The following is a 26,149-nucleotide window of genomic DNA, read 5'->3' on the forward strand; positions in this document are numbered from 1 at the left end:
TTCCTTCCTTCCTTCCTTCCTTCCTTCCTTCCTTCCTTCCTTCCTTCCTTCCTTCCTTCCTTCCTTCCTTCCTTCCTTCCTTTCCTTCCCCATCATTAATAGTCCTGACTTTTGTCTTGATACTGGACTTCAATGACTATGGCAGTCAGCTAGGGAATGGAATTATCAAGAGCTTTTGCTCACACGGCATTGTTTTCCTTGTAGTGCCCGCATTAGGGGCACAGGATACATGTAAAGGTCTGAATTTTAACACTAGCTCACTGTGGCCTCCCTTAGGGAATTGTGAGAAATGCTGTAGGAAGGAGGCTGCACTTTTCATACTCAACCCAAATTCATAGACTCCCCTATCCAAAGACCTTTTTGGAGGTCTGAATCTCTGGTAAGAACCCCATGGTTAATCTTTTTGGAAAGCAAGGAATCACTTATAACATGCACCTCTAATTTTCCTGTTTTGTAAAGGGCAAAGCACTGTTTGTCAGGTTAAAGTAAGGAATATATGCAGAAATAGACACACATATGTGTGGAGATGTATACATATGTCTATGTATATAATATATATGTATTATATATATACCCTGTATTAAACAGACAAAAAAAGTGTGTCCTAAGGCAGAAAAAATTTAAAGAAAGCAGGTTGATATTCTTATGACAAAATAATGTTGATAGAAGAAACCCTATTTTAGCTTATATTTTTATCAGGAAATAACAACCCTGTTTCTACCCCAACTTGTCCCATGCAGTGGCAATGCTACATTTGCATACTGCCCTTCATTCAGATTTCAGAATTCAGTTCTCTGAAAACACTTGAAAAGCCACGGCCTTAGTCCCAGACTCATTACATTTACGATGACAAAGCAAGCCTTTTTTGCAACAACAGCAAGCCCTACCGCCCTTTACAGGCTGAGAGGGCCCAGAATTGGCACTCTTTCTCCTGTGGGAGAATAGTAAGGGGAAATTTAGTCAGGCAGCCATCTTCAGCCAAATCAATTACAGCAATTACCATCTACTTATAGAAACAGGCCCACATCAGTTGTGATGGGACCTTCTAGAAACAAATGAACTGAAATGATTAGTGCCCCAATTCCCAAAGGGATCTTGGCCAGCAACCCAGCATTCAGAGAAACTGCAGAGAAAGAGAGTCAGCTGGGTACAGTGGTAAGATGGCTGGTCCAAAAGATGTGAGTTGGAATCCTGACTGCCACTTCGTACCTATGTGGCCTTTGACTTGACTTCTCTGAGCCTTAGTTTCCTCTCCCATAAAATGAAGGTGTTACACTAGATCACCTCTATGGGCCTTTCTAGCTCTGAATCAAGGGTTCTTAACCTTGGGTCTGTGTACTTTAAAAAAACCCATATATTTTATAGCTACTTCAGAACAATTGGTTTTCTTTATAATCTTATGTGTTTTTATTTTATGTATCTAAAAACACTTCTTCAGAGAAGAGGTCCATAAGCTTCATCAGACTGCCAAATAGTTCTCTGTCCTAGATAGATGATCTTATGACCAATCCCCCACTGTATCTTGGAAAGTAAGTGGAAGCAACTCCAAGCATCATCATAAAATTAGTGCATTCTTATCTCCCTCCTGATCCACTTTCTTCAGCACTGTCCTTGTCCTCATTACCCAGTAATCTGTTACCCCTTTTTTCCTTTGAAGGAAGGAGACCTGAAAAACTTGCCATTTTTGCCAGAGGTGTTAACTTCTCCTTCTCTAAGGCATATATCTGCATTTTAAAAAGGCTGCTAGGAGAGGGGAATGCTTTACCTAACATAACCAGTAGCAGTAGGATTTAGTTAAATTTAGAGAAAGGTATGAAGATCAGGTAGGTGGCACAGTAGTTGGAACTCTTGAGTTTGGAGTCAGAAAGACTCATCTTCCTGAGATCAATCAGGCCTCAGATACTTACCAGCTGTGTAATCCTGGGCAAGTCACTTTACTTTGCCTCAGTTTCCTCACATGTAAAATGAGCTGGAGAAAGAAATAACAAACCATTCTAGTAGATTTGCCAAGAAAACCCCTAATGGGGTCACAAAGAGTCAGACATGATTGAAATGACTAAACAACAACAACAAAGATAGACAAGGTAGAGTGTTACGGTAAAAGTTACTCTGGCAACTTTTAATTATATTATCCCATCTGAATGAAGTTTTATCTAAATTTGCCTATCTGTTGGGTATAGTGTGAAAAGGTACCATTTTTCTCTTTGCTTTTCCTTTCTAAATCAAGCCACTTAGAGTGTACCTAGTTGAAAAGTGACCTGTCAGTTTGTAGAAATGAAAAAGTTGTAGTAGACCATAATGTTTATAAAATTGATCCAATAGCTAGTCAAGGGATGGGAAACCTATAATTTCTTTAGGAATTTGATTATAGCCACATGAACATGAACCCTAATGGTAAAAAATTCAACTTTTGCCTGAATTAAAATTATCTAGTGTGTTTAAGGGCATGTTTGAAACAACCTGTGGTTGAAAAAACAACCACATGCACTTTTGTACGTGTTGCAATTTGCAATCTTGTTAATACATAGAAATATAGTAGTAATAGTAATAATGGAATAACAGATACCATATATTTGAAACTTTGAGTTCTCTTCAAATTATTCTCAACAAATGGCCAGTCTTGTCTCTATCTGATAAATCAGGGACAAAACAACAACAACTTGTAGACTTCTCAAGTCCCCAAAGGCCTGTAACCATGATGAAAAAAGCCATGGTGCATTTAAAAGAGACTTTGGCAGTTCCTACCCAGGTTTTGTACCAGAAAGAGGAAAAAAAAAAAGATCTTCTCTTTAGGTTCCCAAGTTCTTAAACCATAAAGCTGATGAAAATCAGTACCTTGAGTTTCATAGATTTGAACAGGATTCTATTGAAGGACAGAACAGATTATATAAATCAAGGATAACTGTTCCATGGGTCTTGGATGTTAATATAGATCCTTAGACTTGTAGAGGAGCTTTTGTACATAGATTATAAAGCAAGCAAGAAAAAGAGGGCAGGGGGTAAAGAATGAGAATTAATGAATAAGAAGCTCAGTTGTATAACCTGTTAGAAGCATCTTTCTCCCTAACCTTGGATGACACCTGGGCTAGTCCCAGCTGCTTCTGCTTCTATCCTGTCTGATATGATTAGGATTTTTTCCTGCATAATCTTTCATAAGAATATTGGCCAAGGCTTGCAGTTAATATGAATCAATTCCATATTCCCACAGCACCCAGTTTAAGTCCTCTCTCCCTCCCACATCTACCTGATCCAGCCTTGATTTTTAAACTTGACTTTAGCCCCCAGATTGGGAGAAATGATGAAACTTCAGCATATGATATCAGGCTAAACAAATAAGCAGAAGTGATTGTGATTATGTTCTTTGTTGGGGGCGGAGAAGGGAGGGAGGGAAAAAACAGGACTGGGTATTTGTAAGCCCTGAGCAATTAGGGAGGATTTGAACATTACACACACTTTTCATGTTGTTTAGGGACCAGAGACTTTAAGCCTTTGCTGAAATACATGTCACTTGCCTATACACCCAGAAAACACATTTTTCTGGTATCAGAAAACCTTAAAGGAGGACCTTAAAGATCCCCCAGTCCAACCCCCCATTTATAGATGAGAAACCTAAAATTTAGAAAGAGTAAGTGATTAAGTGACCTTTACCCAAGGTCATAGTAGAAAGTGGCAGATATAGGATTCAAAACCAAAACCTCTGCCTCCAAATTGAGTGTCCTTAATGTATATTCCTAAAAGGTAATATTAAGAAACTTATTCCCCGTCATGATTCATGTATCCTCCCTTTTACCCTTCCCCTCACATTTTTTATCTGACTACCTACTATACCTACTCTTTGCTCCAAACTGTGATTCCTAGAATTGTTGGTTATTTTGAGCAGAGGTTTAGGGATTCTTAAATTTCCTTATCAAAAAGGACATTTCAGGGTCTCCAAATGAGATCTATATCCATCACTTAAAGAATTTTGGTCTAACTTTCCATACAAGAAAAATAAAGTAGGTGCAAAATGCCTGTCGCCAAGAATATAGTATGCAATTGAATCATCCATTCAGTTGCATACTATATATATGTAGTTCATCTCTACATATCTTTTGGGCAGGTATTACTCAGACAGTGACCTGGGCCCAGAACTGCACAAAAGTTTAGTAGGTAGGTTTGCCTTAGAAAATCTCATAGCATTTTTAACAAACTCTTCATTTCTTCACAAAGCACTGGCATCCCTTTTTAATAGCAATATTCTTCCATCAATGCTAAATGACTGTGAGTCAGGAAAACATAGCCTCTGAAGAACTAAAGGTTCAGATCGCCCAAATAAGAAGGCACTTCCATAGTTGGTATGGATAGTCAGCAACATAATACTAAATGGAAAAAAGGAATATAAAGGGTATCACCCGGGAGATTTATGACTGGAAAGGAACCAGTTATGTGGCAAGATCAAGAGATAATCATTGAACAACTCAGGTTTAACACTGCTATCAGTGCAATACCCAGAGATCTAATGGAAAGGCTCTCCTCTCCCCCAACATGTGGAGACCCTCAATGGAGGAATTACTAAGAATATGGACAGGAGTAGCACAGGATGAGAAGGTAGGGCTACACCATTAGAAAAACTGACCCTATCTCAGTGAGAGTTTCCAGAGAATACACTTGGAAGTGTATTCTCTGATTTCCTACACTTGGTATATATCTATAGTGATAGGGTTAGGGCGAAACACGACATGTCAGCATGAGGGATATGAGATTGCAATCAATCTGTTTCTAGGTAATGATGTTAACTTAGCTTCCTGCTGAAAATTATATTTTTCACATAGCCTGAGATATTATTCATTTAGGGGGATCATTTTGGCTATATACACAACAAATCCTTCATATCTGAAAATACTAGTGTTGCTTTCCAGGAATGGGGACGTTCTAAAGATGCTATCTGGAATGTTCTTCCTGGTAGAGATAAGAGAACGCATGGCCTTTGGTGTTGGCATGGTCTCATATTTGAAGGAAAGGTGTTGTCATGTTGGAAGACAAGAATTGCTATGTGTTTCATTGCAAGCACCTCATAATTCAACACATTTGAGGCAGTTGGGATTTATCTGTTAAATTTAAAATTTCTTTAACTTGGGAGTCCTTAACCTTTTCTGGCTCATAAGATTCTTGAACAGACTGGTGAAGTCTTTGGGGCTCTTGTCAGAAGAATATTTTTAAGTGCATCAAAAAAAAATTCATAGGATTGCAAAGGAAACCAATTATATTGAAAATAATTATTTAAAAAAACTTTCTAAATTTAGTCTCTAGATTAAGAACCCCTGCTTAACTGGATAAATTCCCACTTTTAAAAAAGAGAAGAGGGTTGGAAAGGAATGGGGGAGAGCGGCCCTTCTTTTGTTTCAGATGATCCTGAAGAGGCAAAGCTGTTAAGTGTGAGACAAAAGTTGTCAAGGGATTGGCATTTTATGAGGGGACCTGGTAGGGGAGAGTCAAAAAGGGGAAACCAAATGAAGGGGAGCGGAGGCAAAGAAGCAACTTGTTTTGTTTTTACTAGAGTCATTGGAGGGAGTGTTAAAGAGTTTTCAGATAATAGGAGGAATGTGTGTGGGGGCAGGGAAGGTAGTAATGAGCAATGCCTTGACTGGAAATGTAGAGTAACTCTTCTTCACCAGTAATATTGTAGTCTTGGGCCATTGGGCCTTTTATGCACAAGCTCACGGACAAATAGTAAACAGATTTGCTATATCATTTTCCCAACCTCCATTAAGTGGACTATTAGCTTCTATGGAGACAGTGGAATGTGGTGGAATGAGTTGGTATGTGGGAATCAGTTGGGGACTGGATTCTTTGCTATTACTTCACAGCATTTAAGTTTGCTGAGCCTCATTTTCTTTATTGTAAAATAGAAGTAATGCTTTTACTCTCTTCCTCAGTGAGTTGTTTTTAAGAAAGGGCTATGTCGATTGACATTATTATTATTAAGAAGCTCTGGGAGTAATCTTTGAAAAACTAACAGAATGAAAGTGGTCGTGGTGTAGGGCAGTTTGGGTTTTTGTTGATTTGTTGTTAATGGGTCCCTGCTGCCCCCAATCCCCAACAACCTTTAAATGAATGTTAATGCTTTTAAATGAAAATTATTTTAACCAGTATAATAACCTATCCTAGGGCCACCTCTCTCCTTTATCTCCTGCCTGAGATTTAACAAAGATTGTTAGGAGTAGGAAGAGATAAATAATCTGCCTATAACTTCCTCCCCTGCTAATGTTTGCATTTCTCCCCACTAAAGAGGCATTCTGTTGAGTTAAGCATTGGATGCCCTTTCTGTCTCTCTGAGCGTCTTTCCTTCTTCCTCTCCCCTTTCCCCACTCTCCAGCACCCCTCTCTATTTCCCCCCACCTCCTTTCTTCCTCTCAGGACCCTCTCATTTACCTCCCCCATCTCTCCCTCTCTTCCTATTTTAAAAATGCAGACTGCTACTTAATAATGCCCCCAATCATTGCCTATGATACCAAATGAGGCCATTGCATCACTAGGGGATAAAAGGGACTTTGAAAGGTAAAGAAGGGAGCACTTAATAGTTTTGCTCCACTCAGTGCCACCCCACACACACCTACACCCACACTCCCTGCCTTTTCATTGTAAGATAATCACCTTTTTTTTTTTTTTTAAACCAATGCAAAGAGTGACTGGATTGTGAAAGTTCATATTTTGGCACCGATCTGCTTACTTTTGCCATGGTTCTTGCCTGTATGTTTGAGAGTTCAAGATTTTTTTTTTTTTCAAAGATTTAAACTGCCGTGTAACATGCTGGTCACATGGTTTGAATGAGTGAATGAAGAAGTATTAAGCATCAACTATATATACCAGGCACTATGCTCTAGGCACTGGGAATATGAATTTTAAAAAGCAAGACTGTACCTGTACTTAAGAAGCTTATATTGTAATAAAGACAACATATATGCGAGAGTGGTGGCCAGGGAGGGGGTTTTAGTTTTGGAAAGTCACTGGAACGATGGGTGAGTGAACTCATAGGAAATGATATTGATATAGCCTTTCCAGGAATGGTAGGGTTGATTTGATTTTTATTTTCAGAACAAGAGGTAGAAAGCCAGACGGTTGGAGAGGTCAGCTCCTAGCGGCTTCTAGATAATAGAATTAATTGCCTCTTGGATTGTAAGATCTATGAGGGTAGGAACCATATTTTTTTCTAAACCAGTGATGGGCAAACTTTCTAAAGAGGGGACCAAAGGAAAGGAAATGCTCATCTGTCAGTCTGTTTCTAAAGCAGCTCTTTCAGAGTTTCATTGTATTGTATCCTATTCATTGTATTTGTCAGATTAGGAATAATGTCACAGGTCCGGATAGAACATTTCAGGGGTCCTCATCGGCCCAAGGGCCATAGTTTGCCTATCACATTTCTAAACTATATACCTTTCCCAAAGTCTAGTCCAATAACCCAAGCACATTTGGCCCTCCATAATTGTTTATTGAATGGAACAGGTTCCTCTGGTAAATGGGGAGAAGTAACTATGCTGTCAAGAACAAATTAACATGCAAATATTTATACCATCTAAAAATTACTGATATTTTGTTTTTGTTTCATCTCAAGTCTCCTAATATATCTCTGTTTCCCCCAAAGAACTATCCCTTGTAATGGAAATTTTAAAAAATGTAAATGAGTTAATAAAACTACTGAGCAAATGACTGATTCCATCCTTATATGGAGTATTCTGTCCCCTATATCCCGTACCTCTTTGAAAAAGGGAGGGAGGGAAGTGAATTCTGTTCTCTCTCTCTCCTTCAAAGACTTGGTCATCATAACTTGACAGCATCCAGCTTTGATTGTTTTGTTGTCATTGTGTTTCTTGTTTTCCTTCTTCTGCTTCCTTTATTTTATATTGGTTTGTATAAGCCTTCTCATCCTTCTTCTTTGTCATTTATTGCAACACGGTAATATTCACAACTCTCTTAGCTTCTCCTCCATCAGTGGTCTCTTACTTGGTTTCCAGTTCCTGCTTCTTCAAAAATCACTGCTACAAATACGTTCTTTTTGTCACTGGACACCTCAAATAGAATCTGTATTCTTTTCAGTGACCTCTGCTCTCAGGTGAACAGAATCTAGAGAAATTGTGAAAACTATTTCCTTTGAAGTTTCCTTGATAAATTTCCCCTCCTTGCAAAGAACCAACACGGGGTTTTTTGGATTATCTTTAGGTGGATGTAGCAAGTGATGAAGAAAAGCAAGAGGAACAGGAACTGACCCCAGAGGAAAGGAGAACCCTGGAAAGAAAACTGAAGAAAGAACGGAAGAAAGAACAAAGGAAGCAGCTTAAGGAAGCAGGAATTCATGTTGAGAAAGAAAAACCTCAAAAACCATCAGGAGCTGAGTTGGCCTTGGACTATCTCATCAGGTAAGAATCTTTGCCACCTCCCCAGTCATCTCTCCACCTTATTGATGTCACTTAGAAGACAGAGACCTAGTTCAAGGTCCCAAACTGGAGAAACCAGCCTAGCCTCTTGAAAAATTTCCTTCTGGTCATTGCTAAATACAATATATTGTTTCATTCGAGCCAGCTGGCTTGTTTGAATAGTGTAGTCCGACCCAAGTTTACCTGAAATGGCTTCACATGCCTTAGCAGTCTCTGGGATCTTTAAAAAATGGCACAGAGCCCAGGGAAAGTGTACATAAAGGGCAATCACTATCCTAAAGCCTTAATAAAGATGGCATTGCTTTTACTGTCATAACAGGAGATAACACAATTGCATTTAATTTAACCTAGAGGACACTGGGCTATTAGAAGTTCCACATCAGAGGGACCACAGGTTAGGTTGCACAAAGTAAGTGTATTTTTAGAACCTGAGTATATCTAATCCGACATAGAGGAAGAGGACTATTGTGGACATTCCCAAACCTTAGTGAAGGTTTGACATTAACTAGCTAAGCCCTTTGTGCATAGCTTTTTAGATGCTTATTATGGAAAACCATAAACCATGGACTGTGGTGAAATTAAAAATCATTGTTAATTTAATTTAATCTCTTTTCCAATTAAGTAAGGTCACCTGTTCCAAAAAGGGCAAAAAGTAAGGGATTGTTTTGATTTTTTGTTGTGTTGTTATTGGTTTGGTTTTTATTTCCTACTCACTGGTAATTTCAATAAGTAAAAAATTCTCATTCCAAAAAAGATGATTTTCTAGTTTCCTTTAAAGCTCAGCTCAGGGGCAAGGAGGTAGCACAATGGACAGAGTGGCAGGTCTGGAGTCAAGGTGATCTGGGTTCAAATCTGGCGTCATATACTTCCTAGTTATGTGATCCTGGGCAAATCACTTAACCCCTGTTGCCTAGACATTATTGCTCTTCTGCCTTGGAAACATTACTTAGTATTGATTCTAAGGCAGATGGTAAGGGTTAATAAAAAAATCCAACAGCTCCAATGCCACCCACTATAGGAGTCCTTTCCTGATTCCCCCAGCTATTAGTGTTGTCTTTATTGTTCTTTCTCCTGCCTTCTCATTCCTTTTCATTTTCTCCCTCTTTGTCTTTCCCCCATCTCCTTTTTCTCCCAGCAAATATATTCTAAACAATCCATTAAGTGTGCTTCATCCTTGTCCCCCAGTTCATCATTCCTACATTTTAAATTGTAATCCAAAAATCCAAATTCCATTCTCAGAGACCATCTTAACTGCCTGTCTCTGAAAGTTTGGCCAGGAGAACATGAAGCCCTGGCAGATTCAATGATGGGTCTCCCCTTTCTCCTTTTTTCTCCCTCATTCTCTCATTTTTCTCTCCTTCCCTTTGTTTTCCTTTTATTCAATCCAGTAGAGTTCTAACTCAATTCCTATGAAGTAGTAGCCAAAATTCTGACCCTGAAGAAATAATGGAAAGGTGATTTTGGGTTTGCATGTGGAAGAAGTTTGTTATTGTTATTGTTTTACATTTTATTACTCAACTAAAATATCCTTTTGTCAGCAGTGACTACAAAAGTAAAGTTAATGAAATTATTTCTCCTTGTCAGGTCTTAGGTTCTTTAGCTGTAAAATGGGGATAACACTTATACTATCTGCATCATAGGTTTCAAGGTGAAATGAGATGATATATTTAAAGTACTTGTTAAATCATGAAAGAGAAAGAGCATTGAACCAATAACTTCTAGTGACAGCCACATGGCTGATGGGCATTGCTCCCTGTAGAATCCCCACTCAGTTTACTGTGCTGTTCATTGATTTGCATAACTGAGAGGCAGTAGGTTTGGTATTTTAGTTTCCAAAGTATTCTCTATTCCCCCTCCCCTCATACTCCTCATTCCCTTCTGACCCTGAATATGTAGAGGCACTTTTGCTTCAATACAAGGTACACCTGATACCTTAAGGAGCTCTTGGTCCAGGGAGCCATTTATTAGCTGTTTGTCCCTGGCAAGTCACTTAACCTTGTTTGCCTCAGGTTCTTTATCTGTAATATGAGCTGAAGAAAGGATGGCAAACCACTCCAATTTCTTTGCCAAGAAAACCCAACAAAGGGTCAGGACGAGTGACACTTGACTTAAATCACCGAACAACATAAACCAGACACTAAGTGGTTTACACTTATTATCTCACTTGCTGAAGTATAAATCTATACTTTAAGGAATGGTGATTTTATCAATGGGTTTATTCCCTCTATTCATGTAGATCATAGCCCTTCAGTTTCTTAATAGGTCTTTGAGCATGGTTATCATTGAAAAATGAATAATCCTGTAATCAACCTTTGAAGTATAGTTAGTTGGGTTCTTAGATGACAGACATGTCATCACTGACCATACTCTAAGTTTCTCAAGCAGTAGGACCGACTGGGGCTTCTGCTTTTCTTACTCTGGAATGGCCTTCAAGAGCAGCTGGTTAAAAAGATGATGTCTGAGAAGGGGCTTGGGATTTCTGAACCTTAAAATATAGGAAAGAATGGGTTCCTGTCCAAGGACGGTGTACACCTAACAATAACTGTCAAGAAAATATTTTCCAAAAGTCTTAAAAAGGAAGATAAAGCTAGAAAATTACATAGAAGTATAGATATAGCTATATCCACTAACGTAGGTGCCTATAGATTGTTACTGCAGTATAAGAAGAATAGCAGTTAAGATACCCAGAGTTCATAGGACAAAGTCCAACAAAAGGGCCAACAACAAAAATCTGTGCCATCAAATGTCTATACATAATTGCAGAAAATATGACTAACCAGGAAGACTAGTTAGAGAGCCTATTACAGAAAAAGAAATTTGACCTATTAAATATTACTGAGACTTGGGGGGCATGAGATCCATGATCAGAATATGACTGGAAGTGTATACTTTATTCAAAAGAAACAAGATGGTTAAAAGATATGGAAAAGAGGAGTAATTGAGGAGAGAGATGGTAGCACTGCTTACTTAGAAGTCATATTTATCTAAGGAAGCACAAGAAGCAAAACAGGGAAAATCATGGAGAGGGGACAGTCGGGTGACGCAGTGAATTAAGAGCTAGGTCTAGAGATGAGAGGTCCTGGGTTCAAATCTGGCCCCAGACACTTCCCAGCTGTGTGACCCTGGGCAAGTCACTTAACCCCCATTGCCTAGCCCTTACCACTCTTCTGCCTTAGAAACAATATACAGTATTGATTCTAAGATGGAAGGTAAGGGTTTAAAAAAAAAAAAGAAAATTATGGAGAGCTTTTGGGTTAAGGTCAAGAAAGGACAAAACAGAAAGTATATCATCATGGAGTTATTGCAAACTTCTTGGACATAAAAATAAATGAGAAGCTCAGGGAATAGACTAGAAGCCTGGCACAGAGACTTGATAGTGTAATGATGGGGACTTCAGTTTTCTACATATGTACTAGAATTATTTTTCTGCCATAAAAAGAACTTTTTTGACTTATTGTCTTGACTTATCTTATTCATAATTTCATCCTTCAAATAGTGGAAAAACCAACAAAGGGAAATGCTATTCTGAATCAATCTGGTTCTCACCAGTAGTGGAAAACAGGTTGTTTGTGTGGCATGCTGTGAATCTTTCAGGGAAGAGGCCACTCCATCTGAGAGTCCATGAGAGAGGAGAAGTTAAACAGAGTCTTCCACACATTCTAAATTTGCAAAACCAGATTTTCAGTCTTCTTCTAAGGAAGTAGTTGGATAGTATGAACTAAAATTCTATTGGAAAATCATCCCAAGAAAGATGACCCTCAAGAGTGAAATTGTGAAGACACACAAATAACTAACAAGTAGGAAAAAGGGGAGTTGTTTAAAGAGATCAATATGGATGTGTAGGGAACTCACCAATCAACTTGGATATCTTTCTTAAATGTCAGCAAGGATAAGCGATGGAAGAGTCACACAAAATGATACAATTCTGTAAAAAGCATGTCAGAAGAGCCAAAGCTTAGAATGAGCCTGCAGCTGGCCCGGAAAAAAAAGACAACCATAGACTTTTTGTTTGTTTGTTTAGCTATGTTGGGAAAAAATGAAGATCAAAAAAGGATAGGCCTGCAGCTTGGTGTGGACTAAACTCCCAGTGTTTACAGAATGAAGGCCATGCTGCTTAGTTCTTAATTTTGCTTTTGTTCTCTCTGCCAACGAGAACAATCTTTGGACTAGAGAAGATGGAACAAAAACAACTATTAAGGAATGGAAACCCAAGATAAGTAAGGGATTAGTAAAAGTGAACCTAGCTGCCATTATTAAATGTTTATTATAGGGGCAGTTAGGTAGCACAGTGGATAGAGCACCAAACCTGGAGTTCAAATCTGCCCTCAGATACCTCCTAGCTGCATGACCCTGGGTAAGTCACTTAACCCCAATTGCTTAGTCCTTACCAGTCTTCCAACTTGGTAACAATACTTGTATCAATTCTAAAGCAGAAGGTAAGGATTTAAAAAAAAAAAAAAAAGTAGTACTCTCTTGAGCAGATAAATGTATTTTAGGAGTATTTATTTGGAAGTTAAGTGGAGAGAGAAGAGTCCAGAAACAAGAGTGACCCATTAGGAGGCTGATACAAGTGAGAAGTGATTAGGGCCTGAACCAGGATGCTAGGCCTCTTAAGTGAAGAGAGAGAGGACTTATATCAATTCATAAGCATTTGTTAAGTACCTAAGTGTGTTTGGGAACTATGTTAGGCATCAAGGATACAAATACAAAATTTATAACAGAAGTGGTTATAGAATTGGAAAATTTTAATGGTAAGAGAGAAGAGTCACTCTCAGCTCAAGGTGAAATAGGGAACCTGGGAGAAGGGTGCATTTCTAAAGAAGAGATACTCAGATTCATTTTGGACATATTGAGTGTGAAATTCTTACAAGACATCCAGGTGAAAAAGTAATTTGGAAGTGCAATATTATCATTCAAGAAAGTGACTAAGGCTGAATATCCAGGCCTGGGAATTAATTTTGGTTGAGATGCTTATTGCATTGATGGGAACAAATGAAAACACAGAGGGAGAGAGTACAGAGAACAAAGCTCAGAGCAACACAATGGGAAGTGATATGCACATTTAGTAGGTAAGAAATGGATGATGATCTATCAAGGAACACTGAGGACTAGTGATTAGACAGGAAGAAGGGAAAACAGTGTCTTGGAAGCCAAGGGAAATGAATGTTCAGGAGGCAGGCAGGAATTTCAAAAGCTGCAGAGAGGGCAGATAGAATGAGAGTTTAGGAAAGGTCACTGGATTTAACATTTAGGAGAGTAACTTTGAAGAAAGCATCCTCTCTCTTCCTTCCTTCCTTCCTTCCTTCCTTCCCCTTTTTCTTTTTTTTTTACCCTAACCTACTGTCTTAAAGTAATCAATAAATGTGCATTGGTTCCAAAGCAGAAGAGATATAAGACAACTAGACAATGGGTGTTAAATGGCTTGCCCAGAGTCACACAGCTAGGAAGTATCTGAGGCCACATTTGAACCAGGACCTCCTGTGTCTAGGCCTGACTCTCAATCCAGTGAACCTCCTAGCTTCCCCCTCAGAGAAAGCATTTTCATTAGAGTTATAAATCCAGAAGTCAGGAGGCTGAGAAATGAATGAAAGATGAGGATCAAAAGGAAAGAATCTCTTTCTAGAGAGATCATAAGATAAGAAATGTAGAGCTGGACAGACTTATTAGAAGTCATCTAGTTAAGAGATGGAGCTATATTAGATGATAAATTGAGGGGATGGCAGGTCAAGTGAAGAGGGGTGGAATTGTTTGTTTTTAAGTATATGAGAACTACCTGGCTATGTTTGAAGGCAGCTGGGAAGGAATCAGTGGATTAGGAGAGCCTGAAGAGGAGAGAAGGGGGGCTCCCTAAGTATATAGGAAAGGATGGAAATACAGTTTAAGATTGTGGAAATGATTCTGCTTATTTCAGCTTTCTGGTTTGATTTCTGAATACATAACAGTCAAGTGTATCTATCTCTGGGCCTTTCACTATGTTTAGTTCCTAAGTCTGTCATCACTTATGGAAATGGCATTCTTACTATGTACCAAATTAGAAATACTAAGTAGTTGCCTGAAGCTTAGGAAGGCAGTTTGGCTTAGCATTAGAGCACTAGCCTTCAAGTCAGAAAGTCTTGAATTCAAACCTGACTCAAATAATTACCAGCTCTGTGAATCTGTGCAACTCAGCCTCTCAGCCTTAGGTTTCTCATCTGTAATATGGGGATTATAATATCATTTATCTCATAGGGTTGTTGTGAGGCCGATGAGATAAAGTATGTAAAATATTTTGTATACCATAAAGTATTACATAAATATTAACTGCTATTATTCCAACCCAGTGCACTTTGAGAAGTTTCTCTCTAATTTTAAAGTTCACATCAAATAAACAATCATTTGTTAAAGACTAGCTGAGTGAAAGCATTGAGAAAAATAACAATAAAGTAAAAATAAAAATTCCTACCCTCTTGGAGGTTACAGTCTAATAAAATGGCGTATCGGTCCTTCACTCCTCAATGAAAATCAGTGTAATAAAGTTCTTTTTCTTCCACATACCACTGAGGAAATGAGAGTAGAGGGAGGGAGAGAGATCTGAATTGAACTTCCTAGCAAATGGATTGGGATAGCCATTGGGCAGCATGAGATTATTGGGGACCTGGTGACAAGGTAAAAAGAAGGAACCTGGGTGATGGGAGAGAGGTTCAGAAAAAAAAAAAGGTGGAAAGACCCTGAAGACACGTCATTTCCTTCGTGGTTTTGCCAGTGGCCAAGATAAATAGATTATTATTTTTTTTTATTATTAACTTGAGACCATTAAGTGGGATATATAGATTGCATATTGCAGAGCTGTTTGGGGCAGAAGTGAGATTTTTGTTGTGTTACATGAGCTATCCACTACTGATAACATGTCACATAAAGAAACCTATTCCCTTGTACCCCGGGGGTGGGGGGTGGGGAATCATGTCTCCATTCAGCACCCCATTTCTTAGCTGAAAACAGAGGTTTTGAGGACAGCTGTGAAAAGTAACCTCAGTGCATCTCTTGTGAATTTCTTTGAAACTGATAGGTGCTCCTAATTGTTGTCTTAAATTTCTAAACATCTGGTCCCAAAGAGCCCTTTGCTGCTCCTCCCACGGTGGGATCCTAATGAGATTGTCAAGGAAGAAAGTGCTGTCCTGACTCAGTAGAAAGAACAGGGAAGAAAAGTCAGCCAAAGTCAGCCAAGATCACTGTTTGTTGTCTCTAGTTTAAGAGCTATTGGGCACAAAGGTTGCCAGCATAGCACATTTTCTTGCTAGTACTAAGCATTAATTTATTAGGGGCCAAATATGTTGTTCTCTGTGGGATTACAGGACCAGCACACACTGTTCCAGCTTCTGAATTCACAGAGAGGAATTAATCCTTCCCACCCAAGGAAACTTTTTTCACCTAGTCAGAGAAGGGGAGACTATACAAAATAAAGGCAGTGTTGTGGACCTGGAAGGTTTTGAGTAGAGTCATCAGAGCAAGACCATAAAGGAAGACAAGAAGAAACCCTAAGGATTAGAAATGGAACTTTTGAGCAATTTCCACTTAGATTTCTCTCTTCTGGTGCTGTCAGACTTTTAGGAGCAGTTGTAAAGAAAAGAGAGCGTGCTAATGTTCATATCTGTGATTATTCGTCTGGGAGGGTGTGTCTGAAAAAATTCATGCTTGGCCAGTAATGGCAATCATGCCTCAGATTTTTGTACAGTTGCACCTCACTTATCCTGAAGTCACTTATCTGGCAACCCGTTAGCCAAATGGAAAGTAGCTGAGAAACTAAAAGGGTCCTAGCCAATGTTGATGTCACAAAGGCAGTGTTTTATAACTTAGGCACTTAGTGCTCATACCTCATTCCTTCACTCAGAGCCTAGACATTTATCTCACAAAGCTTATAACAAGTTTAGGTGTCTCTGCTTTCTCAGCCTAATGAAAATTGAAGCCAGACATTAAAAGGGGATGGGAGAAGATACACTGACAGCCGGGAGACATGACTCCTGACAGCAAGAAAAGAGACTAAAACATTAAGAGGAAACTTCAACAAAGCACATTCGTCAAGGGTTGCTTAGCATTGGAACAAACACACCTTCACCCCTCAGTTGTACCTAGGGACAATACTGTTACAACGTAATGCAATAATTAATGTTTGTGGCAGAGACTCTGAGGAATAAAAATGATGATAGTGGTGGTAGTTAGTATTAGAAGTATTAGAAGCAGGACTTACATTTATGCCTGGCAGGTCTCTGGTATAGTTTAGAAAATTGTCCATCAGAAATAGTATTAAAGGGGGCAACTAGGTGACTCAGTGGAGAGAGAGTGCATAGAGCCAGGCCTGGAGATGGGAGGTCCTGGGTTCAAATTTGGTCCCAGATACTTTGTATCTACGTGACCTTGAGCAAGTCACTTAATCCCCATTGCCTAGATCTTACTGCTCTTCTGCCTTAGAACCAATACTTAGTATTGATTCTATGATGGAAGGTAAGGGTTAAAAAAATAATATTAAAATTGTTTTAAAGTTTCAATGCTTTAAAAAACCAGAAAGTTCACTCAAACACTGACTTTTTTAAGCAAATGTTTATGAAGTATATTTGGAGACAGCTAGGCAGCACAGTAGATAGAGGACCAGGCCTGGGGTTGGGAGGATCTGGGTTCAAATCCAGTCTGTGTGTCCCTGGATGAATCACTTAACCCCAATTGCCTAGTCCTTACCCTTCTGTCTTGGAACTGATACTAAGACAGAAGGTAAGGGTTTGAAAAATAAAGTCCATTCATAAGCTACTATACTAGGTGCCAGGACAAAAACAAAAAATGAAATAGTTCCTTGCCTCAAGGAGTGAAAACAAAAGGCAGAATGTCTTAGAGCAATGGTTTCTAAAGTAGGGTCCAGGGGGCAGCTGGGTAGCTCAGTGGAGTGAGAGTCAGGCCTAGAGACAGGAGGTCCTAGGTTCAAACCCGGCCTCAGCCACTTCCCAGCTGTGTGACCCTGGGCAAGTCACTTGACCCCCATTGCCCACCCTTACCAATCTTCCACCTATGAGACAATACACCGAAGTACAAGGGTTTAAAAAAAAAAAAATCTAAAGTAGGGTCCAAGGACCCCTTAAGAGTCTCCAAGACATTTTCAGGAGGTCTGTGGGTTCAAAATTGTTTTCATAATAAGACATTTTAATTCCAAATATGGTGAAGTTCAATAGATATAACCCACATAAACAAAAGCTCTTGAGAGTGGGGTGGGGGAGGGCAGCCTTTATTCATTTTTAAGACTATAAAGAAGTTCTAAGACTTTAATTTTAATTAAATTTAATAAGTTTAAGAACCTCAAAATTAGAGAATAGAGTTATGGACTTGGAAGTCCGGAGGAAGTGGGTTCATATCTTGCCTTCTGACACTTAGCAGTTCTATGACCCTGGACAAGTCACTTTGCCTCAGTTTCCTCATCCATAAAATAGGAATACCCATACTTTTAGTATGGGCTGTTGTAAGACTCAAATGAGAAAATGTATGTAAAGTGTTTTGGAAACATTCGATGTCAGCTCATTGTTATTATTACTAGGGGGATACCACTTGTGTACAGATAAGTAATTACAAAAATTACCAAAAGGAAGTAGGAAGTGGTTTCTGAATTCAGCCTTGAAGAAAGATAAGAATTCTGAGAAAAGGAGAAAGAAGTTAAGGAAAGTTTACATTCCTGGCATGGTGGGCATGGCTCAGGGGAATGAATGTAAGCAATAAACAATGTAATACCAAATGTGGGGATCAGCTTTTAGTCTGGTTTGCCTTAGACCAAACTCGGACTACATGATGAGGGGTAATGGGAAATAGGTAGGCCAGACCCAGACGGTAGAGATTAAGACCAGGTTAAGGATGTAGGGTAGATGGGTGCACTTGGTGCCTCCCCACAGTATCCAATCACCATGACTGGGGAAAGGTGAGAGGAGGCACTAATTAGGAGTCAAGCCATGTTGATAGAGTTCTTTACTCATAGGGATCTTTAAAAGATGGCATTCTGAATGGACAAAGCCTCCTGTTGGTTGTGGTCCTTCCTCCTCTGAGAGGACCAAAAAGACATCACTGGTGATAGCTTTTGTCTTGCGCATAGATTGGATTTAGATGAGGCAGAGTTGCACAAAGGGGTTAGTTAGCCTCACTCTCTTTTCCAAAGTCATCCAAGTCCCCTGGCAAGACAAAAGTCAGGCTGACTGGTGATGGCCCAGAATGAAGTAGATGGCCTTGGCCTCTTGTTTTCAATGTCTGACCCAGCTCTGAGTGTCCCACAGCGCCTGCTTAGCCACCTTTGAGGCCGTCCCCCATGGCCTTTGTTAGGAGAAGCCTTCAGTGCCTGGGTCTGAGGCCTGTAGGTTACCTTTAATCTGGTTTTAGCCATCTACTGAGACGGTTTAACAGGGGGCAGTCACTGCACCTGCTACAGCTTCTTGGAGGTGCAGGTGGACACCAAGGTGGATGAGCAGCCTTGAGAAGGGCTCAACAAGCCCCGACACCAGAGGGCCAGGCCTCCCTTAACAGCCCAGAAGTGCTACATACAGGCTGAGACCATCATAGTAAGTCACCCAATTTCTGGTACCCTCAATGGCCACCATCTAGATGACAGCATGAAAGGATTCATGAAGTCAGTGAGGAAAATGGCCTCAATCACTAATATGGAGGAATCATCAATCCACAGGCATGACTCATGTGACTAGGGCAGACCAAAGCTATGAGAATGTCCACCCAAGGCATAGACTGCTATGTACAAAGCCTTTATCTCATCCAGTTACGTGGACAGTATGTGGGGAGGCAGCATGTGCTCTAGTCAAGGTTCTCTCATTTTCGATGTGACTTTGGGAAGGGTCCTTAATCCCTTCAGGCCTCAATTTCCTTGATTTTAGGTTGAGGTAGTGGGACCAGATGAGTCAGGAAGTTTTTTGATTCTCAAGGCTCTGAAAGCAGAAATGGTAGAACAGCTCATCTTTCTTGGCTCTTTCACCCTCCAACAACTCTGAATTAAGAATTAGCCCCAAGGGGGCAGACAGGTGGATAGAGCAGCAGGCCTGGAGTTGAGAGGTCCTGGGTTCAAATCTGGCCTCAGACACTTCCTAGCTGTGTGACTCTGGGCAGGCCACTCAGTCCCTTGCCCTTCTATCTTAAGAATAGTGACTAATACAGAAAGTAAAGGTTTTAAAATAAAAATAAAAAAGAATCACCCCCTAGACATGCTGCTGCTTCAAATCATATTTATGGGGTGGTGGGGGCAGTTCTGTTACAATTTAGAAATAGTTCATAGGATGAGAATACAATGTTCCAAAATGACAAATATTTGTGATCTATTTTTTATTGTTGTTTAGTTGTTTTAGTCACGTCTGACTCTTAAGTGTTCCAATTTAGGGTTTTCTTGGCAAAAATACTGGAGTAGTTTGCCATTTACTTGTCCAGCTCGTTTTACAGATGAAGAAACTGAAGCAAACATGGTTAAGTGACTTTCTCAGGGTCACACAGCTAGTTAAGTTTCTGAGTTTTCAGATTTTCCTGACTCCAGGCCTGGTGCTCTATCCATTGTGCCACATAGATACTTGATCTGTTTACTGTAACCCATCAGATTCCCTTCCTTTTGCCCCAACTACCAGTAACAAAATGAAAAGGTTTACCCAACTCTCTCTTTCCAATCATTTCCTTTAAAGGGATGAGAGGTTGTTTTTTTTAGTGAAGCAAAATCCAGGAAATGAAACAATATATTAAATGGAAACAACATTCAGCTGTGACTGAAGGGGGAGGAAGGGAAAGAGGAAATCTTATCAAGTCAGTACCATTTCATCATTTCTGTATTTTTAGACAGGCTGGGAACAGAAGACATGCTGAGCCTTTACCTTTCCATCTCCTGGCTTTAGTCATGGCCTTTTATAATCATGACTTTCATATTATTTAAACAAAGTCCCCTATATTTAATAAAGCCAGATATTAGAGAACACTATAATTAACGATTGTTCCTCCTTCTGTTAGGAGTTCCACTCCTACAATTACCAGGTGGTTGGACCATTTCAAGTCCCTTAAAAGGCCATCACCCACAGAGAAAGCTTTCAGGACTATCCCTCTAATTATGAATTATTTCCTTAAAAAAAATCCCCTTTTACAAGCTATTACTCTCTTATCTGTTTCCTGGGAGTGGTTTTCCCCATCTTTGGCATCCCCATGTGATCATGGCAATTATCTGTGCACTCTAGAATCTCATACTAACCCATCATTTACCGTCTTGTTTTGAGTCTAAGAATTGTCATACTAGGTCACGTCAGTGTTCCTTGCACATCTTGCCTCTGACAAAGGCATCAAAGGATATGTCTTGGGGGTGGGGGGGAGAACCACTTAATCTCAATGTCCAACACATGTCATAACTTGAAACTGGACAAGTTAAGGGTATCTTTTCACAACATCTCAACTTCTGTTAGCAATCAAACTTTTCAGGAGCCCATTTGTGCTTTTGACTTGCTCCACCACTCCCCCAGGGCGAGGTCAGACTTCCTTAGGCTTGTGATTAATTGTTATCTCTCAGGCTTAGGGGGCTGTGTGGTGCTTGGGAGCCAGTGGTCTTGTGTGCTCAGCAGACCAAAAAGTTCTCTTCAAGGGTGGTTCCTGATCTTGGTATGCCCTTCGTGGTGTTATAGACTTTATCAGACTTTCTCTTGGTTCTCCTCTAGCCAGAGAGTTTAATCTGACTTCTCCCAGCAGCAGCCCCATGACTTCTTCAAGTTCAGTGACCAGAATGGTGCATGATGTTCTGTTAGAACGTGGTAACTTCAACTTACTTAGTTTTTCTGTACCTCCCTGGGCCAGTTTCCAAGTCTGTCAAATGGGAATAATGTCTAGTCCACCCACTTCAAGGGGGTGATTATGAGGATCAAAAAAGATAAGTGAAGTGAAAAGTTCTCTATTAAATGGAAGGTGTTGCTCTTATTGCTGCTGATAAGAGCTTACATTTTATAGCACTGTGGTGCATGTATTATTATCCTCATTTGACAGATAGTAAGTAATAGAGGTGAAATGATTTGTCCTTGGTTGCCCGACTGCTAAGTGTCAGAGCCAGGATTCGAAACCTTGTCTCTTGACTCCCAAGTTCAACTCCCTAATGAGATTACACCAAGCTGCCTCTTATCTTAAAAACTCATTTATACAGAATTTTTAAAAAATCCTCATCTTCTGTCTTAGAATTGGTAAGAATCAGTTACAAGGCAAAAGCGCTAGGCAGTTGGAGTTAAATAACGTGCTCAGGGTGACACAGCTAACATTTATACTGCATTTTTAAAAAATCCTTACTTTACATTTTAGAGTCATTACTGTGTATTGGTTCCAAGGCAGAAGAGAGGTGAGGGTGAGGCCATGAGGGTTAAGTAACTAACCCAGGACCAGCATGCCTCCTTAGTTCCAAATCAGTATTTGCCCTTCCATTTTTCCTAAGGGTTGACAATTCACTCATATGTGTCCACCTTAACTATAAAAGGCCCAACATCCTAGAAAATCCACCTTCTTTTAGTCTTATTGATACTTTTTTTAAAAATCACTTTCATTTCTAAATATATCCCTCCCCTTCCCTCCTTCTCCTACCATACCAGGCCTTTACTTGTAACAAAAGTTTAAAACTAAACACATGCATAGGGCAGCTAGGTGGCTCAGTGGATAGAGAGCCAGTAGATCCTCCTTACTCTTACATGAAATACAGTTCTAAGGAGCTTGGCTTTCCAAGCCTACTGCAGACAAGAAGCAGCAACACATTAAAAGAGTGGAGAGGGGGAAGCTGGGTAGCTCAATGGATTGAGAGCCAGGCCTAGAGATGGGAGGTCCTAGGTTCAAATCTGGCCTCAAATACTTCCCAGCTGTGTGACCCTGGGCAAGTCACTTAACCCCCTTTGCCTAGCCCTTACCACTCTCCTGCCTTGGAACCAATACACAATATTGATTCCAAGTTGGAAGATAAGGATTTAAAAAAGAAGAAAAAAGTGGAGAAAGGGTTCCTCTAAGCAGACATCATTTCCTCCACAAAAAATGAAAAGGGACAGAAATTAGGCGGCGGGAGACAGGAGGTCCTGGTTTCAATCTGACCTCAGATACTTCCTAGCTGTGTGACCCTGGGCAAGTCACTTAACCCCAGTTACCTAGCCCTTATTGCTCTTCTCCCTTGGAACTAATACTTAGTATTTATTTTAAGACAGAAGGTAAGGGTTTTTAAAATTAACATACACACACATATAGAGAATGAACCGATACAATTGACCCTTTCTGACTGCTGTTATTTTCCAGTGACATAAGAATTTGGTCTCAGAAGGCTCTACCACAAGTTGGGCACAAATAGCCCATCTGAACCTTTTGGATGGAGATGTCTCTGGATTTTCACATCTCATGTTTCTTTTGAACTACTTCAATTTTGCTTTGCTCATGGAGCACAGCACCTTCTTGGATTCTGGCATGCCAAGCTGGATGGACCTATGCCAGTGTCTCACAGTCAATACCAGGGTTCTTCAGAGGGACCTTGAGAGTGTCCTGGTGTCAGTTTTTTTGACCTCCAGGTAAGCACTTGTCTTGTATGAGTTTTCTGTAAATTAATCCTTTTAGGCAGACCTACATTTGACATTCATGTAATGTTGCACTCTCTGCAATAGTGCTTGAAAGCTTGGCAGTTCAACTTGAAAGAAGACCTTGGTATCTGGTACTGTCTCTTGCCAGGTGATCTTTAGAGTCTTCCTAAGACAATTCCAATGGAAGTGGTCTAATTTTCTGTTATGGCACTAATAGGCATTTATAACATTTCATATCCATAGTCCCCTACCTGTCCATTGAAAGGAAGGAGATACATTTATTTTCTCAGTTCTTTTCTAGGATCAAGCATGGTCATTATAATTCCAGTCTCATTTTCATTTATTCTTTCCTTTTTATGGAATTACAGTAATTGTGTGTGTGTGTGTGTGTGTGTGTGTGTGTGTGTGTGTGTGTGTGTATAGTTTTCCTGGTTCTACAGTCTTTAATCTACATTAGTTCATACAGCTTTTCATGTTTTACTGAATTCTTCATGTTAATAATTTCTTTTAGTGGAATAATATTCCATTATATTCAGTACTTCTATGAATATTTTTGTATATATAAGACTTTTCTGTCAAAGACAGAAACATATTTATCATTAGAGTACATGCTAGCAGTGGGATCTCTTTTGTCAAAGAAGACAGACATTTTGATCAAATTTTAGTACAATTCCAAACTGGGCAATTTACTTATTTTTTCCCCCTACATAATAAATTCCATCCACAACAATACATTTCATGCAGCCAACGTGTTACATATAAATCATCTTTCATATTTCACCTTTCTGTTCACTTTCCAGAGATAATGTTCACCATTTATTCTTCCAACATTAATTCTATAGCTATGTATCATGTTCTCTGGCTCTTCTCATTTCACCGTTCATCATATCATGGAGTTCTTTCCCAGTTTTTAAGATCAGTCTGTTCATCCGTTTCTTATGGCACAATAGTATTCCATCACCATCATATATCACAATTTGTTCAGCCATTCCCCAATTGATGGGCCACCATTCTTTGCCACCACAAAGAGAGCTACTATAAATTTTTTGGAACATATGGTTTCTTTTCCTTTTTCTCTGATCTCCATGGGAAACATATACATAGTTTTATAACTCTCTGGATGTACTTCCAAATTATCCTCCAAAATGGTTGGACTAGTTCACATTAGTTAGTGTAGCTCCACCAACAATGCATTAGTGTCCTTCAATTTTCCAGTTCCCCTCCAACATTTGTCACTTTGACCTTTTGTCATTTTAGCCAGTCTGATGGGTGTGAGATGTTATCTCAGAATTATTTTGGTTTACATTTCACTAATCAGTAGTGAAATTTTTTCCCATACCTACATATGATTTTGATTTCTTCTGTTCATATCTTTTGCCCATTTATCTACTAGGGCAGTGATGGGCAAACTATGGTCTCTGGGCCAGATGCGGCCCCCTTGAAATGTTCTATTTGGCTTCGCGACATTATTCCTAATATGACGAATACAATGAGTAGGATACAATACAATGAAACTTCGAAAGAGTTGCCTTAGAAACAGACTGACAGATGAGCATTTACTTTCCTTTTGCTCTCCCCCCCTTTAAAAAGTTTGCCCATCACTGTACTAGGGGATGGCTCTTATTTTAAATTTGACAAACTTCTCTATATAGTTTAAATATGAGACCTCTATCTGAAAAGCTATCTAAAAAATTTTCCCCCAAGTTTTCTGCTTTCCTTCTAATCTTGACAGTATTTATTTTATTTGTACAAAAACTTTTTTAATGATGTAATTAAAAATTATCCATTTTGCATTTTAAAATGTTCCTCATCTCTTGTTGACTCATAAATTCCTCATTTACCCACAAATCTGATAGGTTCCCTGTTCTTCTCATTTACTTATGGTATTTTATGTCTAAATCCTGTATCCATTTTTATTTTTTCTTAGTGAATGGTGTAAGATATTAGTCTATACCTCATTGCTTTCAAACTAGTGTCCAGTTGTCCCAGTAATTTTTATCAACCAATAATTTCTTATCCTTCAAACCTAGATATATGATTCTGTCAAATAACATATTACTATAATATTTTGCTGCTCTTTTTTTGTATGTCTGTTCTGTTATATTAATCTGCCTTTATATTTCTTATCCAGTACAAGATAGTTTTGATAATTACTGCTTTATAATACAATTTAAAATCTGGAACAGCTAGACTGCCTTCCTTTAAGGTTTTTTAAAAAAAAATTAATTCCTTTGACATTCTTGTTCTTTTATTCTTCAAAATGAATTTTATTTTTTCTAACTTGATAAAATAATTGTTGGTAATTTAATTGGAATGGCATTGAATAGTTAGATTAATTTAGGTAGTATTGTCATTTTAATTATATTAGCTCCAGAAATTTACTTCCAAGGAATCTAATCTCATTGTATTTCCAATCAATATTAGATAAATGATTGCATCATTATACTTTTGAATGATATACTCCGAGTTCCATGTGCTTCTGTATCTCTAAAGTTGCACCCCTTTGTTAAATACCATCCAATGGCCAGTTTTCAAATTTCCTTTCTCTAAATGAAGCAGTGTGGTCATGGGGATAGAAGAGAGGAGATAATATTAAGTTATTTATTATTAGCCTCTATTCAAATCTGCCTTTACTTATTCAGTATCTATTGTGACTTTAAGTAAGTCATTTAGTCCCTTTGCCTCATTTCCCTCATTTATAAAACAAGAGATTGTACTGGATGGCCTCTAAGGTCCCTTCTAGCTCTAGATTTATGACTTATGACCTGTGATAGCAGTGGCCCTTGTCTGTTCACTTCAACTTGGAAACTAGCTTCATTCCATCTAATATTACCCATGAGTATAGATGTTATAGATGCTCCACCTGCTTCTGTGAATTTCCAAGCTAAAAATTTTGATTCTCCTCCAGATCGAACTTCTCTTAAAAGCAAAATGAAATAACTTTGCCTGGCCTCTTTCATTTTCCTAACTAGGTATGAACCTCATGCCAGCAGCTAGTCACATAAGCATCATTTGCAAAGAAATTTGATATTGGGGTCAGTTCTTGATTATCCATGCTAACAAAGGAAAGAGTACATATTGATTAGCCTCCAAATCAATTATTCCTGGCTTTAGAATGTAAGTTTTCCTTTAAACTCCTTTAAAAGTTTACTTTAGCTCCTTTAAAGACACTTCCTTATC

The 26,149-nt window shown here is 39.1% G+C and overlaps 1 protein-coding gene across 1 annotated transcript in view; it reads left to right on the forward strand.

Annotated features, from left to right (window-relative positions):
• Positions 1–26,149, forward strand: part of C1H7orf50 (chromosome 1 C7orf50 homolog) — a 372,322-nt gene that overhangs the window by 265,149 nt on the left and 81,024 nt on the right. The window contains exon 4 of the mRNA XM_044660082.1: positions 8,197–8,393. Within this exon, the coding sequence (XP_044516017.1) occupies positions 8,197–8,393 (197 nt within the window). The remainder of the gene's footprint in view (positions 1–8,196; positions 8,394–26,149) is intronic.

This window comes from Gracilinanus agilis, chromosome 1 (assembly GCF_016433145.1).
Source record: "Gracilinanus agilis isolate LMUSP501 chromosome 1, AgileGrace, whole genome shotgun sequence".
NCBI classification, from domain to species: Eukaryota; Metazoa; Chordata; class Mammalia; order Didelphimorphia; family Didelphidae; genus Gracilinanus; species Gracilinanus agilis.